We start from the raw sequence: 17835 nt of genomic DNA on the forward strand, positions 1-17835 counted from the left end.
GGCAGTGACGCTAGCGCTGGGGAGCGGCTGCAAATACAGATTATCGTTAGCAGAGAGGTTTGACTGAACAGAGACCATAATAAATCAATTGCTTGCAGACTCACAAAACCCTATCAGTGAGTGGCAAGTGAAAACAAGCTCAGGGCTCCCACTGATTCTGTATTATGGTGACTTGTATAATTATTTCATTATATATTGCAGTGTAATAACAATAGAAATAAAGTGCACAATAAATGTAATGCACTTGAATCATCCCGAAACCATCCCCCGCCCCCACCCCCCGTTCCAAGGAAAAATTTTCTTCCACGAAACCGGTCCCTGTTGCCAAAAAGGTTGCGGACCACTGCAGTAGGGTTACTACCAGCCACGTGCACTATTTAAGTTAATGCAAATTAAATAAAAGTGTAGTTTCTCAGTCACACTAGCCACATTTCAAGTACTCATTAGCCATATGTGGCTAGTGGCTACCATATTGGACAGTACAAACAGAGATCATTTCCATTATCACAGAAGGTTCTCTTAGCACTGTTAGAGAAGATGAGAGTTTCTGTTTAGGAAAGAAAAAAATATTAGGGACAATAGAAATGTTAAATAGTAAAAACACAAGTAGTTTCTTTTCAATTATATGTTGCTTCCAGACATGCTTCTCTGCTACATATTGAGCAGCATTTTAAAATGTTAGACTGCCTTATAGATGTCACTGATGGTTTTCTTCTTTTTTTGGTAAGAAAAACATACTTTACTAATTGTCCTTATACTTACTAAACTTTCTTTGGTCCTCTATTAGGTTTGAAACATAACGTTAGCCAACTTCCTTTAACATTTTATCCAATTATAGCTTCCTTTCCTCTCAATTTCCTAATTTGCTTTCTCAGTAGAAAATAGTTTAATGTTATGTACATAGAAAGAATTTTTTTTTTACATTATAGTACCAGATGCTCCAAAAAAGGATTATGTTTGAAGTTTCAGGTGACTTACCTCCTTGCATCTTGCATTTGCTTTTGGTAAAGCCAAATCTTATGTGTTCTTTTTTTTTATAATTTCAGTTTTTCCTTTTTTTAAAATTCTTTTTTTTTTTAAACCCCACATTTGTTTATTTATTTATTTTTTTGGCTGTCTTGGGTCTTCGTTTCTCCGTGCAAGGGCTTTCTCTAGTTGTGGCAAGCGGGGGCCACTCTTCATCGCGGTGTGTGGGCCTCTCACTATCGCGGCCTCTCTTGTTGCGGAGCACAGGCTCCAGACGCACAGGCTCAGTAGTTGTGGCTCACGGGCCTAGTTGCTCTGCGGCATGTGGGATCTTCCCAGACCAGGGCTCAAACCCGTGTCCCCTGCATTAGCAGGCAGATTCTCAACCACTGCGCCACCAGGGAAGCCCTGTTATGTGTTATTTTGAGAGTTGCTTAGACTGTTCTTTCTTTGTCCGAAATGGTTCTAAATAAAATGTAATATACCCAGTGTTTTATTGTTTAATGAAGCCCCAAAAAGAAAAGTGCCTTGCATCATTTAAAAAAAAACATAAATTCTTGTAACTTCCAAATAAACATGTAGAACAGTGAAAACTTCTTAACCTTTTTTCTGTAATTTCTTTTTTTTTCTTTTTGCGGTACACGGGCCTCTCACTGTTGCGGCCTCTCCCACTGTGGAGCACAGGCTCCGGACATACAGGCTCAGCGGCCATGGCTCACGGGCCCAGCCACTCCACAGCATGTGGGATCTTCCCGGACCGGGGCACGAACCCGTGTCCCCTGCATCGGCAGGTGGACTCTCAACCACTGCACCACCAGGGAAGCCCTGTAATTTCTTTTTTAAACCATAAATCAGTTTAAACTGAAAGTATGGGATTTGAAGGAGTTCAGATAATTATTTGGAATATGGATTTATTTCTGTTCATTTTATGTTGTCTAATGACTGAGGTTGTTCAGACTCAGACAGAAGCTTTTCTTTGAAGATATATTTATTGGGGAAAAAGATTTGTGGGGGACTTTTGTGTGTGTTAAATTATTTTAAAAAATCAACTCTTTGCGTTCAGTTAATCTAGATTTCTTGTAATTTGCATTAGCTGAGTTGCTTAATGGCTCCTTGGTTTATTCATGTTTTATTTATAAGTATAAAAAAATTTTTTTTTTTTTTTTTTTGGCTGCGTTGGGTCTTTGTTGCTGCACGCGGGCTACCCTTCGTTGCAGTGTGTGGGCTTCTCATTGGGGTGGCTTCTCTTGTTGCGGAGCACGGGCTCTAGGCGCACGGGCTTCAGTAGTTGCAGCTGCGGGCTCAGTAGTTGCAACATGTGTGCTTAGTTGCTCTGCGGCATGTGGGATCTTCCCGGACCAGAGATCAAATCCGTGTCCCCTGCATTGGCAAGCAGATTCTTAACCGCTGCGCCACCAGGGAAGTCCTAAGTATAAAAATTTATTTCAAGAAAACATTTCGCTATGTGATATCAGGAAGGAGGGAAATGTTTCTAACTTTTTATGGTTTAAGTCTTTTTAAAAGATTTTTTATTGGATTATAGTTGATTTACAATGTTGTGTTAGTTTCAGGTTTACAGCAGAGTGATTCAGTTATACATATACATATATTTATTCTTTTTCAGATTCTTTTCTCATATAGGTTACCACAGAATATTCAGTAGATTTCCCTGTGCTATAGAGTAGGTCCTTGTTGGTTGTCTATCTTATATATAGTAGTATATGTACGTTAATCCCAAGCTCCTGATTTATTCTTCCCCCCACCTCATGTTTCCCCTTTTGGTTGAAGTGTTTAGGGTACCACAAATAAAGGTCCTTTCTATCTCATTATTCTTGGTGTTCTCTGGAGGTCTTTAAGTGATGGGCATATTTTTTATTTTCCCTTGGTATGCAGAGTAACCTCCTACACCAGTTTATCTGCTTTACTTTCCTCCCTATGTTATGATAATACAGTCAGAGCTTTTTAAGATGTAGTTTGTTGGGACAGTGAAAATAAACTAAAATGATTGAGTTAATATCCATGACTCAGGTGTGGTATTCTGCGTACGGTTTCCCTTCCCTCCTTCCATTTTACCACCCCTGAAAGCAACATACTGTTAACCCCATAGTATTGTGGATTAGGTTACTTGGTGTAGTGGGAAGGTGGAGTCAAGATTTACATGGAGGGGTATTCAAAATTCCAGTCATTAAAGTGCCAGATAACACAGCTTTCCTGTATATAGATCACAGTGGAGTTGGTTGGCAAAGATCTCTCTTACAATCTAATAATCTGTAATGATGCTTCATTCTTCATATTATCTACTTGAAGAATTTTCATAATAGCCAATTTATGTTTTAATAAAGAGGCATTTATTTTAATTATGGTTTTTAATACTGTAGACAGTCTTTTCACAAACACTAAAAAAGAAGACCACCATCATCTTGAATATAATATTAATGTCTAAGGGATAAAATAATGGTGTGTATTTTCTTCATATAGAATATTGCAAATTTGTTTTTTCTCTTGGGTCTATTTTGCCACCAAATGCTCAACTAGTTCTACCTTTTCTGATCACTCAACTATTCAGATTTAAGGATAGCTCTTTCTCATAAGGAGTTGTCATGCAGCACAGTACAAGGTGTATCTTGTTAGATCAGTAACATTACACTGACAATGTAATTGAAATTTACTATGTACAAAAAAAAAGATTCAAGAAGAAAAAATTTAGTGTCTCTTTACCTTTGCATAGATAATTGCTTTATTTATTGTGCTTTTTAAAATTAATTATTTATTTATTTTTGGCTGTGTTGGGTCTTCGTTGCTGTGCACGGGCTTTCTCTAGTTGCGGCAAGCGGGGGCTACTCTTCGTTGCAGTGCACAGGCTTCTCACTGCAGTGACTTCTCTTGTTGTGAAGCACGGGCTCTAGGCACGTGGGCTTCAGTAGTTGTGGCACGTGGGCTCAGTAGTTGTGGCTCATGAGCTCTAGAGCGCAGGCTCAGTAGTTGTGGCGAACAGGCTTAGTTGCTCTGCGGCATGTGGGGTCTTCCCGGACCAGGGCTTGAACCTGTGTCCCCAGCATTGGCAGGCAGATTCTTAACCATTGCGCCACCAGGGAAGTCCCTTCACTGTGCTTTTAACAAACATTTGAAACTGAATGAAATGCTTATGTTCATATTGAAATGTCACAGTGTAGGATGTTGCTAGCACTGACACAAAGTATTAAAATTATTTTGTGAAGATTGGTGCTTGTATTAAACTCTTTATAAGATTTTGAAAATGCTGGGGCATGTTATTTAATGAATGCAGCCCATTGCTTCAGGGGATCTGTGCAGAGTAGATACTTTACCATGATTATAGTTACAAGTCCTTATGTAATCTGGTTCTCTGCTAAGTGACCTCATTTCTTATTATTCTTCTCCTGATTCACACTGACCTTACTATTCCTTGAACACATCAAGCATATTTCTGTCTCAGGGCCTTTGCATTTGCTCTGACTCTACCTGGAATACTGTTTATAAATTTCTATGACTGATTTCTTCCTTTGATTTAGGTTTTTATTGAAATATCACCTTTTTAGAAAGGTCTTACCTGTTCTTGCTGTTCCTCCTCCATCATTTTCTATTCTCTTATCTTTCATTTTCTTCATACTACTTGACTAGTTTATTTGTCAGTCTTTCAACTGTAATGTAAGCTTCACAAGGGCAGGGACTTTATTTTATTCAGTGCGGTATCTTAGTGACTGGAGCATAGTAGGTGTTTAAGTCAATAAGTGAATTATGTTGTAGATGTAGAGTATGTGCTTTTCCCTAAATTCAGTATTGGGACTTGAGGGGGGAGAAAAGTAAATAATGAAAACCATCTCTGGAAAATATTTACACTCTTAAAAATTGGATAGAATAGGAAACTTTAGCAAGATATCCCACTTGACTGTTCTGGTTACCTCCTCGTGGTTTTTCTAACAGGTATTAGGAGTCAAGGGATTTGTTGGAGTCCTATTTAGAGGTCCTCAAATGTTTTATTTCTGGCACTCTATAAGTGACACAAAAGTGGCCTTCTGTTTTCATATCCTGTAGTTTCGCTATGCTGTTATTTACATATATGCCCCATAATTTTCCAAAATATACTGTCTGGTATTTGCTTCACTCAACTCCTCTTATGTATACTTTATAATTTTCTAGAGTATTATTAATGAACCATAATTCTTAATTATCGTGAGGACGCTGCCAGAGCTTTGACAGAGCTTCTGGGAGTCTAGATGCTACTTTGGGAAACATTTGCCTCATTGCATGTATTTAAGATTTTTTTTTTCTTTTATAGACAGTTCAAGAGGAAGAACGAGAGATTTACAGACAGCTTCTACAGATGGTCACAGGGAAACAGTTTTCTGTAGCCAAACCCACCACACACTTTCCTTTACACTTGTGAGTCACAGAAACATTCTTCAAATGAATTTAATTCTACATTTTGTTATTTGATATTGAAGTTTTATTCTTCTTTTCCTAGGTCTCGGTGTCTTAGTTCCAGTAAGAATACTTTGAAAGACTCACTGTTTAAAAATGGAAACTCTTGTGCAACCCAGATCATTGGCTCTGATACTTCATCATCCGGATTGGCCAGCATTTTAACTGCCCAGGAACAATTGTCCCACAATGTGTTTTCCATATCATCTTATACCCCAGATGTTGTTGCATTTGGATCCAAAGATTCTGATCCTCTCCATCAACCCCAACATCACCACTCTCTTTCACATCAGCCAGATAACTTACCAGCTTCAAATACACAATCTGAAGGTAAAAATGGTGTGTTGTATAACTGTATTTTGAACCCTAATAGCCAATTAACAGTTTATTGGATCCATGTGAATTATAGGCAAGGTAGTAATACACATGTAACTTAATTAAGATATAAGATACAAGATACCTTACATACATTTAATTCAGTTAGCTGTGCCACGAGTAAATGAAGCATATAATAAGTAGCTTACTTTTTTCTTACATGGAGATGCAAATGATTTCCTATAATATTTTATTTAAAAGATTAACTTCCTGAGTAGTCTTGTGTCAGAGTATATTAAGCCCAATTACTTCAGTACTGTCTCTGTTTCTAGTACTTTACAATGAAAATTAAGCACTCTGAAGTTCTAGGAGTTTTGGAACATCAATTAAGAACTAAAGTAAAAGTTCTTATACAAGTACTACTTACAAAACCTGTATAGTAGCCTTTTGGCTACTTTTGACCATTTTGGAATGGTCATCGGCAAGTTTGGAATACAAAGTTTCCTACCTTACTTTCAGCTAACCAAAATATTCCGTCTCTTAGCATTCCAGTTAATTAAAAGTTTTGCTCTGGTAGTTTTTTTTTGTTTGCTTAGTTTGCCCCTTCTTTAAGTATGCGTTATGTGTGTATTTATGGTATGTATATAGGCATGTAACTTAAAACAAGTTTTATGTTAAGTTGTTAGACATTAGGGATCTTTTGCTAGATCAGTCTCTAAGGCTCTCCCCTCCTTCTTCAGGTCATTTAATTTTTTTTTTTAATCTATTCCTCACTTTCTTAAAATTCTCACTTGGGGATTAAAATTATTGGTGACATCATTATATAGCTACACATATTCATGAAAACTTAAATTTTGTGAGGTGATTTACTGAGAAGTATTATTAAAAGCTGTTAATTTCAGAAGCATGCATTGTATGGCAGATGCTTAGATACAGCTAAACTGGAACAAATATACTACACTGAGCTGTTTAATTACTTGTACCATTTATTAAATATTCTAAATGCGATTCTAATCATAGTGCTTTAGAAGGACATGATTTCTTCCTCTATCAATAGAAAATAGATGGTAGAATAATAGAATTTATACTCTTTAGAGTCTGCTACTTCTCACTTAGCGGTTGCTCTCTTTCTTTCTGCCTTCCCTCCTCTTCTTGTCCCCTCCCCTCTCTTCCCTTCCTCCTTCCCCTTCCCTCTTTCACCTTATTCAGTCTTGTGGTAGCTCATGAACTAAGACTTTTGAGAAATCTTGGCACATTCTTGTTTCCCAGGAATAGAAAGAAGAAGCACAGGCAGCAAGATGATGAAGGGCATATATACTTTCTTTTAGAGTGATTGCTTTATTTGTGAGGCAGGCTCTTCACTAAGCCCTATTTATGGCTCAGTGAAAATGGACCTGCCTCTCTTTCTCTTCCGTCTTACCTTTATCCTTATGCTGTGTTATGTTTATGGAAATAGAATATAACAAAGTATAGGAACTTAAACTACAGACATCTAGAAGGTACAGCCATGTGGAATTTTGTTAATAATGATGTGCTCTTGTGTTTTATTGTTTAGGATCAGACTCTGTGATTTTACTCAAAGTGAAAGATTCCCAGACTCCAACTCCCAGGTAAACTTTGGTTAAAGGACATTTTTAACATATTGTTCTCCCTCTATTTAATCACCGTTTCTTCACTAAGATCTAAGTAATATAAAATGGCCTCAACTCAGACCTCTCTTATATGTTGTTTGAATTATTTCAGTAACTTCCTGATGAATCTCTTTTCCTCCAGCCTCCATTTTGTTCTTCATTCCATTTTCCACCATGTTTTCTAATCCATTCTTTGCCTTGTTCTTTAGTCCGTCTTCCATTCTGCAGAGTGATCTTTCAAAAATGCTTATCTAATCATTCATTAAACTCCCTTGAGGGTGGCTTATCAGACATAGAATCAAGCCCAAACTCCTAGTATGGTATACACCACCCTTCCTCCACAAGTCTTGCTTCCTATCATGCGTTCTTTCCTTTAACAAGTATTTATTGATAGTCTGTTGGGTGCCAGGTACTAGTATAGACATTGCAGATAACAGCAGTGGACAAAATGAAGTTTCTGCTCTCAAGGAGTTTACATTCTAATTGTAAGGGGTGTAAGGGGAGGGATGGGGGACAGATAGAGAACAAATAGGCAAATAAACACATGCCTGTTGGTGATAAGTGCTGCAAAGAAAAATAAAGCAGGGTAATATATAGACTAGGGTCTGGGGGTGCTATTTATCTAGCATAGTCATGGCAAGTTTCTGATAAGGTGACATTTGAGGAGAAACACAGTGGAGGTTAGAGAAGGAACCATGTGTAAATACTGGATTCTTTCATGTGTTTATTATACGCTGACTTATAAGATGATAGGTATTTTCTTACCTTCACATTGTGTGCCTTCTGCCTGGTATGCTCCCCTTCTCCCCCCTCCACTTGTCTATCTGGCAGTAGTCTTTTTCTTATCTTTTAAGTCTCAATTCAAATGTGATCTTCTATATGAAACTTGACCCCTCTGAGAGGTACCAAGTACTTCTTCCTCTGTAATCCAATAAGTTGCTACTTAGATTGCTATGTCTTTGCCATATCTGGCCTTAGCAATTCAATTGCTAGAATAATAATGGTATCAGTTTTCCATTGAGAGGATTAAGGATAATAAAATGTTCTTTCTCATCTCAGTTCCTCTATGTCTTTGCAGCTCCCCTGTATGTTCTAAACTTTAGATATTTTAAAAAATTCTCCCGTTGTTATAGTTTCTCAAGGAGACTTTATAGTTTAGATGCTTTATTCTTTATACTTTTTTAGTTTTTTGAGTTAGACCTGGGTTCTGATCTTGCCTTTTCCAGGCTTCATGTAACTGTGGACAAGTTACTCTTCTAAACCTCAGTTTCCTTATCAATAAAATGCGAGTATTAATACCTTACTATTGAATTGTTGTGAAGATTAACTTCCAGATAAAACACTTATAAAAGTGCTTTACATGTATGTGCAAAAATAGGTGTTCTTTCTTGGGAAAAAGTTGATTTCATGTAATGGGTGCTCTCAGTTCTTCAATTCTTTACTGAGTCTGCCTTTCCTTTATGGAGAATTTCTCCTAGTGATGACTGAAGAGTGAGATGGACAAGAAGTAGTCTTGGGTAAGGCTTATTGGATGATGCTGTTTATCAAAGTTGGAGCCTGCTCTCCCAAGGCTTGGTTGATTGATTGGCTCTTTATTCTTAATCTTCCAGCATTCCAGCTCAGTTAAGTTCCAGCAATGCAGATCTGCCCTTATTTCCCAGAATGTGCCATGTATTTTATGCCTTTGTGCCATTGTACATTCCAACCCTTCCCCTTCTGCCTGGAATTCCTTTTCTCTCCTTGTCCACTTGTTACACTCTTATTTTGCTTTTCAGAATCTGACTCAGGTGTTAATTTTTTCTCAGGACATTTCTCTGGCTTCTCCTGATAGCATTAGTCTTTCCTTCCAGTACTTCTATCTCTGTACTTTGTTCGGTACTAGTACCTTTGCACTACCACCTGGTGCCCATAATAGTACATGGCACATCATGGGTACTTAGTAAATAAATCTGTATTAAATAAATGAATTTCCTAGAAAGCCTGAAATACTCTCTTGAGTAGCCCAAATACTCATCATCTCCATTTTGGCTTAATACTTTGGTTTATTAGAAGATACTTTATAATAATAGAAAGAACATAGTCTTTGGAATTGGACATACATAGTTTCTGATCCTGGCTCTTCCAAAACAAATTATTCTTTTGAACTCAATTTCCTTTTCTGTACAGTATAAGTAATATTTCCTTATTACACATTATATTGAGTCTTAATTTTTTTTCCACTGCCTCAAGTTCCTTTGTCTTTATTATTTTTTTTTACATCTTTTTTGGAATATAATTGCTTTACAATGGTGTGCTAGTTTCTGCTTTATAACAAAGTGAATCAGTTATACATATACATATGTTCCCATATCTCTTCCCTCTTGCGTCTCCCTCCCTCCCACCCTCTCTGTCCCACCCCTCTAGGTGGTCACAAAGCACTGAGCTGATCTCCCTGTGCTATGCGGCTGATTCCCACTAGCTATCTGTTTTATGTTTGGTAGTGTATATATGTCCATGCCACTCTCTCGCTTTGTCACAGCTTACCCTTCCTCCTCCCCATATCCTCAAGTCCATTCTCTGGTAGGTCTGTGTCTTTATTCCTGTCTTACCCCTAGGTTCTTCATGACATTTTTTTTTCTTAAATTCCATATATATGTGTCAGCATATGGTATTTGTCTTTCTCTTTCTGACTTACTTCACTCTGTATGACAGACTCTAGGTCCATCCACCTCATTACAAATAGCTCAATTTCGTTTCTTTTTATGGCTGAGTAATATTGCATTGTATATATGTGCCACATCTTCTTTATCCATTCATCCGATGATGGACACTTAGGTTGTTTCCATCTCCTGGCTATTGTAAATAGAGCTGCAATGAACATTTTGGTACATGACTCTTTTTGAATTACGGTTTTCTCAGGGTATATGCCCAGTAGTGGGATTGCTGGGTCATATGGTAGTTCTATTTGTAGTTTTTTAAGGAACCTCCATACTGTTCTCCATAGTGGCTGTACCAATTCACATTCCCACCAGCAGTGCAAGAGTGTTCCCTTTTCTCCACACCCTCTCCAGCATTTATTGTTTCTAGATTTTTTGATGATGGCCATTCTGACTGGTGTGAGATGATATCTCATTGTAGTTTTGATTTGCATTTCTCTAATGATTAGTGATGTTGAGCATTCTTTCATGTGTTTGTTGGCAGTCTGTATATCTTCTTTGGAGAAATGTCTATTTAGGTCTTCTGCCCATTTTTGGATTGGGTTGTTTGTTTTTTTGATATTGAGCTGCATGAGCTGCTTGTAAATTTTGGAGATTAATCCTTTGTCAGTTGCTTCATTTGCAAATATTTTCTCCCATTCTGAGGTTTGTCTTTTGGTTTTGTTTATGGTTTCCTTTGCTGTGCAAAAGCTTTGAAGTTTCATTAGGTCCCATTTGTTTATTTTTGTTTTTATTTCCATTTCTCTGGGAGGTGGGTCAGAAAGGATCTTGCTGTGATTTATGTCATAGAGTGTTCTGCCTATGTTTTCCTCTAAGAGTTTGATAGTTTCTGCCCTTGCATTTAGGTCTTTAATCCATTTTGAGCTTATTTTTGTATATGGTGTTAGGGAGTGATCTAATCTCATACTTTTACATGTATCTGTCCAGTTTTCCCAGCACCACTTATTGAAGAGGCTGGCCTTTCTCCACTGTACATTCCTGCCTCCTTTATCAAAGATAAGGTGACCATATGTGCGTGGGTTTATCTCTGGACTTTCTATCCTGTTCCATTGATCTATCTTTCTGTTTTTGTGCCAGAACCATACTGTCTTGATTACTCTAGCTTTGTAGTATAGTCTGAAGTCAGGGAGCCTGATTCCTCCAGCTCCGTTTTTAGTTCTCAAGATTGCTTTGGCTATTCGGGGTCTTTTGTGTTTCCATACAAATTGTGAAATTTTTTGTTCTAGTTCTGTGAAAAATGCCATTGGTAGTTTGATAGGGATTGCATTGAATCTGTAGATTGCTTTGGGTAGTAGAGTCATTTTCACAATGTTGATTCTTCCAATCCAAGAACATGGTATATCTCTCCATCTATTTGTATCATCTTTAATTTCTTTCATCAGTGTCTTATAATTTTCTGCATACAGGTCTTTTGTCTCCTTAGGTAGGTTTATTCCTAGATATTTCATTCTTTTTGTTGCAATGGTAAATGGGAGTGTTTTCTTGATTTCACTTTCAGATTTTTCATTGAGTCTTAATTAATTTGAGGATTATTGTGAGGCTTAACTAATATGTAAAACCCCCCAAAGAGGGTTTTATACATAAGCACTAAGTAGGTGCTCAGTAAGTAGCTGTAATTATTATTGCTTCAATTATATGAGAAGTAATGTATAATCTCTGAAAAGCAAACAGATTTTGCTTTTTACTCTGCATTTTGCTTTCCTGCGCCAGCAGATACCTTGATCCGTTAAAGAGAAGTGCTCGGCCCTTACATTATTTATTTATTCAGTAAATACTGACTGCCTGCTATGTGTCAGGCACTATTCTTGGTGCAGAGGATACAGTAGTAAATACAAAAGAGAAAAATTCCTATCCTCATCAAGTTTATATTCTAATAAGGGGAGCAGACAAATTTGAATAGCATGATCTGGTACCATGAAATTCTGTGTGATTCTTGTCACTTCATTATATTGTTCAATAAATGTATTCTCACGTTCATTTGTTTTTAGTATCCCACACTAAGTAGTTCCTCACAGTGCTTCCACTGATCTCTGTGACTTTCTTTCTTGGCTGTTACATCAGTTTTTCACTGTGTTAAGGAGGTAGGCTACCGACAGTGGGGAGGTAATAGAACAGCAAGTTTATCACCAAAACCCAGAACTAAGGATGATTGGGAATACTAATTCTCAGAAGTTAGGCTAAGGAGCAAGGGGATAATGTCTGAGCCCTTATTCTTGCCTTTACAGGGCAGACTGTAGAAATTTAAGAACTGAAAGGGACTCTAATCTCCATGTTTACAAACCCAGAAATTGAGGCCCATGGAAAGGAAGTGACTTGCTCAAGGTCACAGAGCAGCTCCAGGAGATACTGGTCTCTTAAATGCCAATTTGATGCTCTGTTTACTTGTTCTACATATCTGAAAGTTTTCTTTGGAAAACTGTTCACTCTTCTTTAATTTGGTTCTATGAGAACTCCTTCAGTTAGGGGCAAGGAGATAAGAAAGGAGACAAGAAAGTCTGAGAAGAGCAAAAGGCTCTAGAACAGAGAGCATACCTGTGACTCTGCTAAGCACTATTGACTTGGGTTGTCAGCAAGAGCTGCATGGAGTAGAACTAACCTTTCATCTTTGGAATGGAGTTGTATTGCTGATTATCCGCTTTGGTTCATTGGCTCATTATCCATTTGATATGGGCTGTTCTGTGGCGGGGGGATTTTCAGTATCTAACGTGATGTGGTTGAATGTATTTTTACTCAAGTAGACCTACGAGAAGTCCAAGAACCCATAAGATTTTTTTAAACCATTAATAAATCTGTCAATCTGAGCCATTTGGAAAGAGGAACGTTCTAGCTTAATATATTGCCTTGACAAGTGATGTACTCTTTCACATCGTGTTGGTCTCTCTTCCAAGTAAGAAGCATGCTAAACTTAGTTTCTCAGCTGAATGTTGGGTCATCTTTTTAACTGTACATGTGCAGATGACTCATATTTGTATTCCTTTACTTCCCAGTTAGAATTGTTTTATGTAATTTAGGTCCTTTTATTTATTGCATAGTTGTAAAGCATTTTTATAAACTGTTTAAATAATTGGTTTTCTTGATGAAAATATTTGATTTTCCTTTACGTCTCCTGCTCATTTGTCACATTTTTCTTTTCCCACCCATAGTCCTACTTTTTTCCAGGCAGAGCTGTGGATCAAAGAATTGTAAGTTATTATTTTTGGTATCATTTTTCCCTCTCTGTCACTTTCTTTTCAGTTAGAAGAAATCAATTAGCCAATCACCCTACCTATTTTTAGTCAGTAAAAATTTCCTGTGTTTGTCTATATAGAAAATAACTTTTAAATTATTGGGTTTTAAAGGTTCTGTTGGAGTTGGGACATATCTATGCTCAGGTTTATTAAATCTGTAACAATTGTTGAAGCTCAACTGAATTGGAAAAATATTTCAAAGTTAGCTATTATATAGAAAGGAAAGTAAGTGCCTTTATTTTCACATTGATAAAATTAATTTATTGAATAATCTTTAGTTCTGGAGCTTGCGAAATCACTGAAAGTTTAGTCTCTAGTGTCAAGGACTCACTTTGAGTTATCCAAGCCCCCGGTCTAGTTGATTTTTTTTTTAAGAAAAAAAGAAACCCATATTTCTTCTTCCGGATCATAAATACAATATTTGAACTAAAACCTCGATGATATCTTGTATTATTCTCTTCTTTGGGATTCAGTTTCATTTTTGGATTTCTAGAATGAAGCTTCACTTTTTCCATAATCTTAGAAGCATGTTTTTAAAAAAGGACTCCACATTTACGAACACAACAGTCACTTGTTCATGTTTAGCAACAAACTAGTAATTTTCATTATTTCAACAAAAAATAATAGGATAATTTCAGTAACACCATGTGGTTTCACTTTGTCTTAAAGTAAATGTAGTGATAAGTTAGTATAAGGATTTTAGACTTTCTCTCTGAGGGTTTTATATTTAATGCTCATTGTGCGTCAGCAATGTTCTTGATGCTGAGAGAGTGGTCTGCATTTGTGTCACATTGCTTTTCATTTCCAAGGACTAGTGTTTATGATTCTCGAGCACGGGAAAGATTGCGCCAGATTGAAGAGCAGAAAGCACTGGCATTACAGCTTCAAAACCAGGTAAAACAATATTTTTGAGATAATAAATGAATAGCACATCCAGGTTGAAACTAATTTTAGAAGGTTACCTGGATTTGGGATCAAAGTTGTAACTGCAAGATAGTGTGGTAGCATAGCATTGTATGATAAGTGGTCTATGTTCTTGGTCTCTTCAGCTAGTACTACTTAGTGTACATAGACAAATAGCAGATTTCTTTATTCCACTTATTTTGAAGCTCTGTTTTTCAGAGACTGCAGGAACAAGAACATTCAGTACATGATTCAGTAGAATTGCATCTTCGTGTGCCTCTTGAAAAGGAGATTCCTGTCACGATCGCCCAAGAAACAGGAAAAAAAGGTCATAAATTAACGGAGAGCGAAGATGAATTTCCTGAAATCACAGAGGTAAACTATATACTCTAAATTCCTACACTAGCAAGTGTTGTGTTTAGAGAGAATTCTTTGGACGACTTTCAAACATAAAAGTAATCTGGTATTTAAATTGTATTGCATACTCCTGCTTTCATTTGTATTGCATACCAATCTTGGCTTTATTTTTAAAGGATTATTGAAAATTCAGGAAAGAATTATGGGTGACTTATAGTGACTTCAGTAAAAAAGCATTTAATAAATTTGTGTTTCATTTCATGTGCACTTTTACTTAATGCATGTGTCTGGTACTTTGATATCAAATAGTAAGTTGAGCCTTACCGTTTTTTTTAAGCAATAAAACACAGACTAAAAATTTGGAAAATACATAAAAGTCTGCATACATTTAAAAATCTGTTTCTTAATTCATTCTTCTGTTTGAAAAACTATCATATAGCTGGTGAATGTAACACATTTATTATAGTTGTGCTGAATTCCACAGTTTTACATTAAAAAAGTAAAACAAATTTTTCTAGGAAAATGTTTCTAAAAGACTTCACTACCTTTATTTCCTTATTGCCTTTAAGAAAGATTCTATTTCTCAGGAAATTGTTTGGACCAAAGGTATAAAATATAATTAGGTCTTCTCATGAACTTAGGAAATTTGACAGCAAAAGGTTATTTCAGACTTCAGGAATAATATGAAACAAGGGTCTGAAATGTACTGAAACAGAGAAGGGAGGACAAGCTAGGATGGAAGGAAGTAATCAGGGAGATTACTGGAAGGAATAGAAACCAAAATGTTAGAAGTAAATAGTTGATTTAAGTCTAGGGATTTCATGGAGCTTGGTGAGAGATTGCTATGTCTAAGGCCATGTATGCTTGATCTCTGACACTTCTTGGTTCCCTAGGAAATGGAGAAAGAAATAAAGAATGTATTTCGTAATGGGAACCAGGATGAAGTTCTGAGTGAAGCATTCCGCTTGACCATTACACGCAAAGATATTCAAACTCTAAACCATCTGAACTGGCTCAATGATGAGGTAATCTCACACTCGTTTTTATATTCAAAGAGTAAGTGAACATCAAGTGGAAACGAAAGGTATTATTTCACTGTTTCTCAAAGTGTGGTCCTTGGATGACCTGCTTCAGAATCAGCTCTCACAGGCCTCTCCATTCTCCTGAATAAGTTTGAGGCAGTGTGGTAGAGTGATGTATTTTAAACAAACATCTCAGGTGTTTTTTTAATGTACCTTAATGTCTGAGAACTGCTGATTTATCTATTTTTTTTTGACATCTTTATTGGGGTATAATTGCTTTACAATGGTGTGTTAGTTTCTGCTTTATAACAAAGTGAATCAGTTATACATATACATATGTTCCCATATCTCTTCCCTCTTGCGTCTCCCTCCCTCCCACCCTCCCCATCCCGCCCCTCCAGGCCGTCACAAAGCACCGAGCTGATATCCCTGTGCTATGCGGCTGCTTCCCACTAGCTATCTACCTTACGTTTGTTAGTGTATATATGTCCATGCCTCTCTCTCGCTTTGTCACAGCTCACCCTTCGCCCTCCCCATATCCTCAAGTCCGTTCTCCAGTAGGTCTGTGTCTTTTTATGTGTTGAAGATTTGGATGCTGAGGGAGAGGACATTCGCTTATTGGTATTCTCGCTCTGTTTAAGGCACCACCTGCCCTGCAGTTCACATCTTTTCAGCAAATATTTAATAGCTGACCATGTTGCAGCATGAAGGAATACTTTGGGATTTCCATATAGGAATCCATTTCTACTACCCTTTCTGTCTCTACTTAGGTCATTTACGTTATGAGTGGGAAGCTTTCTAAAATAGTCTACATTTATACGTGTTATTTTTTAAACTGAATAGAAGTTACATTATTAAATATTTGATGTATTGAGTTAAAAAAGAAAAAAGGGTATGGCTCTCAGCTCTTGAGAGTTCTAATTATTTTATGTAGGTTAGTAACATTAGAATCTTTAAACTGATCTGCCCTATTCCTAAACCTGTAGGAGCCTACAGGCTTAGGAAGGATACTTTCACAGCAAAAGAGAGCTGGGTTGGGATTTTTTCCCTAAGTACCTGCCTCCTTTCTTAGGCCCACTAGGAGCATTCCTGCCTGATATCTTGGGTGTACTCAAGCTTCATAGCTATGGATACGTTTTAGATGCTCAATATAGTAAGCACTAGATATTCTAGGTACCTGTATCCTGGCCTTGTATGTTTAAAACCTTCCAAATACTAATATTGGCCAACGTCTGCTGGGCATTTACCTCATGTTATGCAGTATTTTTTTTGAACTCAAATACCTTTTTTTTTTTTTTTCCGGTACGTGGGCCTCTCACTGTTGTAGCCCCCCCTGTTGCGGAGCACAGGCTCCGGACGCACAGGCTCAGTGGCCGTGGCTTACGGGCCCAGCTGCTCCGCGGCATGTGGGATCTTCCCAGACCCGGGCATGAACCTGTGTCCCCTGCATCGGCAGGCGGACTCTCAACCACTGCGCCACCAGGGAAGCCCCCAAATACCTTTTTTTTAAAAAACATCTTTATTGGAATATAATTGCTTTACAGTGTTGTGTTAGTTTCTGCTGTATAACAAAGTGAATCAGCTATATGTAAACATATATCCCCATATCCCCTCCGTCTTGCGTCTCCCTCCCACCCTCCCTATCCCACCCCTCTAGGTGGTCACAAAGCATCGAGCTGATCTCCCTGTGCTATGCGGCTACTTCCCACTAGCTATCTGTTTTGCATTTGGTAGTGTGTATATGTCAGTGCTACTTTCTCGCTTTGTTCCAGCTTACCCTTCCCCCTCCCCGTGTCCTCAAGTTCATTCTCTACGTCTGCATCTTTATTCCTGTCCTGTCCCTAGGTTCATCAGAACCATTTTTTTAGATTCCATGTATATATGTTAGCATACGGTATTTGTTTTTCTCTTTCTGACTTACTTCACTCTGTATGACAGACTCTAGGTCCACCCATATCACTACAAATAACTCAATTTTGTTTCTTTTTATGGCTGAGTAATATTGCATTGTATATATGTGCCACATCTTCTTTATCCATTCATCCGATGATGGACACTTAGGTTGTTTCCATCTCCTGGCTATTGTAAATAGAGCTGCAATGAACATTTTGGTACATGACTCTTTTTGAATTATGGTTTTCTCAGGGTATATGCCCAGTAGTGGGATTGCTGGGTCATATGGTAGTTCTATTTTTAGTTTTTTAAGAAACCTCCATACTGTTCTCCATAGTGACTGTATCATTTTACATTCCCATCAACAGGGGGTTCCCTTTTTTCC

At 37.4% G+C, this 17835-nt stretch overlaps 1 protein-coding gene across 4 annotated transcripts in view; it reads left to right on the forward strand.

Annotated features, from left to right (window-relative positions):
• SENP1 (SUMO specific peptidase 1) overlaps positions 1–17835 on the forward strand; it is a 63148-nt gene that overhangs the window by 19002 nt on the left and 26311 nt on the right. For all 4 annotated transcript variants that reach the window (XR_009543520.1, XM_060166408.1, XM_060166405.1 and 1 more), the window contains 7 exons: positions 5264–5367; positions 5450–5736; positions 7277–7331; positions 13192–13230; positions 14085–14169; positions 14398–14553; positions 15429–15560. Coding sequence is in view for 3 of the 4 variants with exons in the window: in XM_060166408.1 (XP_060022391.1) it covers positions 5264–5367; positions 5450–5736; positions 7277–7331; positions 13192–13230; positions 14085–14169; positions 14398–14553; positions 15429–15560 (858 nt within the window). In the remaining variant the exon portion in view is untranslated. The remainder of the gene's footprint in view (positions 1–5263; positions 5368–5449; positions 5737–7276; positions 7332–13191; positions 13231–14084; positions 14170–14397; positions 14554–15428; positions 15561–17835) is intronic.

The sequence above is a fragment of the Lagenorhynchus albirostris genome, chromosome 11 (genome assembly GCF_949774975.1).
Source record: "Lagenorhynchus albirostris chromosome 11, mLagAlb1.1, whole genome shotgun sequence".
Classification (NCBI taxonomy): Eukaryota; Metazoa; Chordata; class Mammalia; order Artiodactyla; family Delphinidae; genus Lagenorhynchus; species Lagenorhynchus albirostris.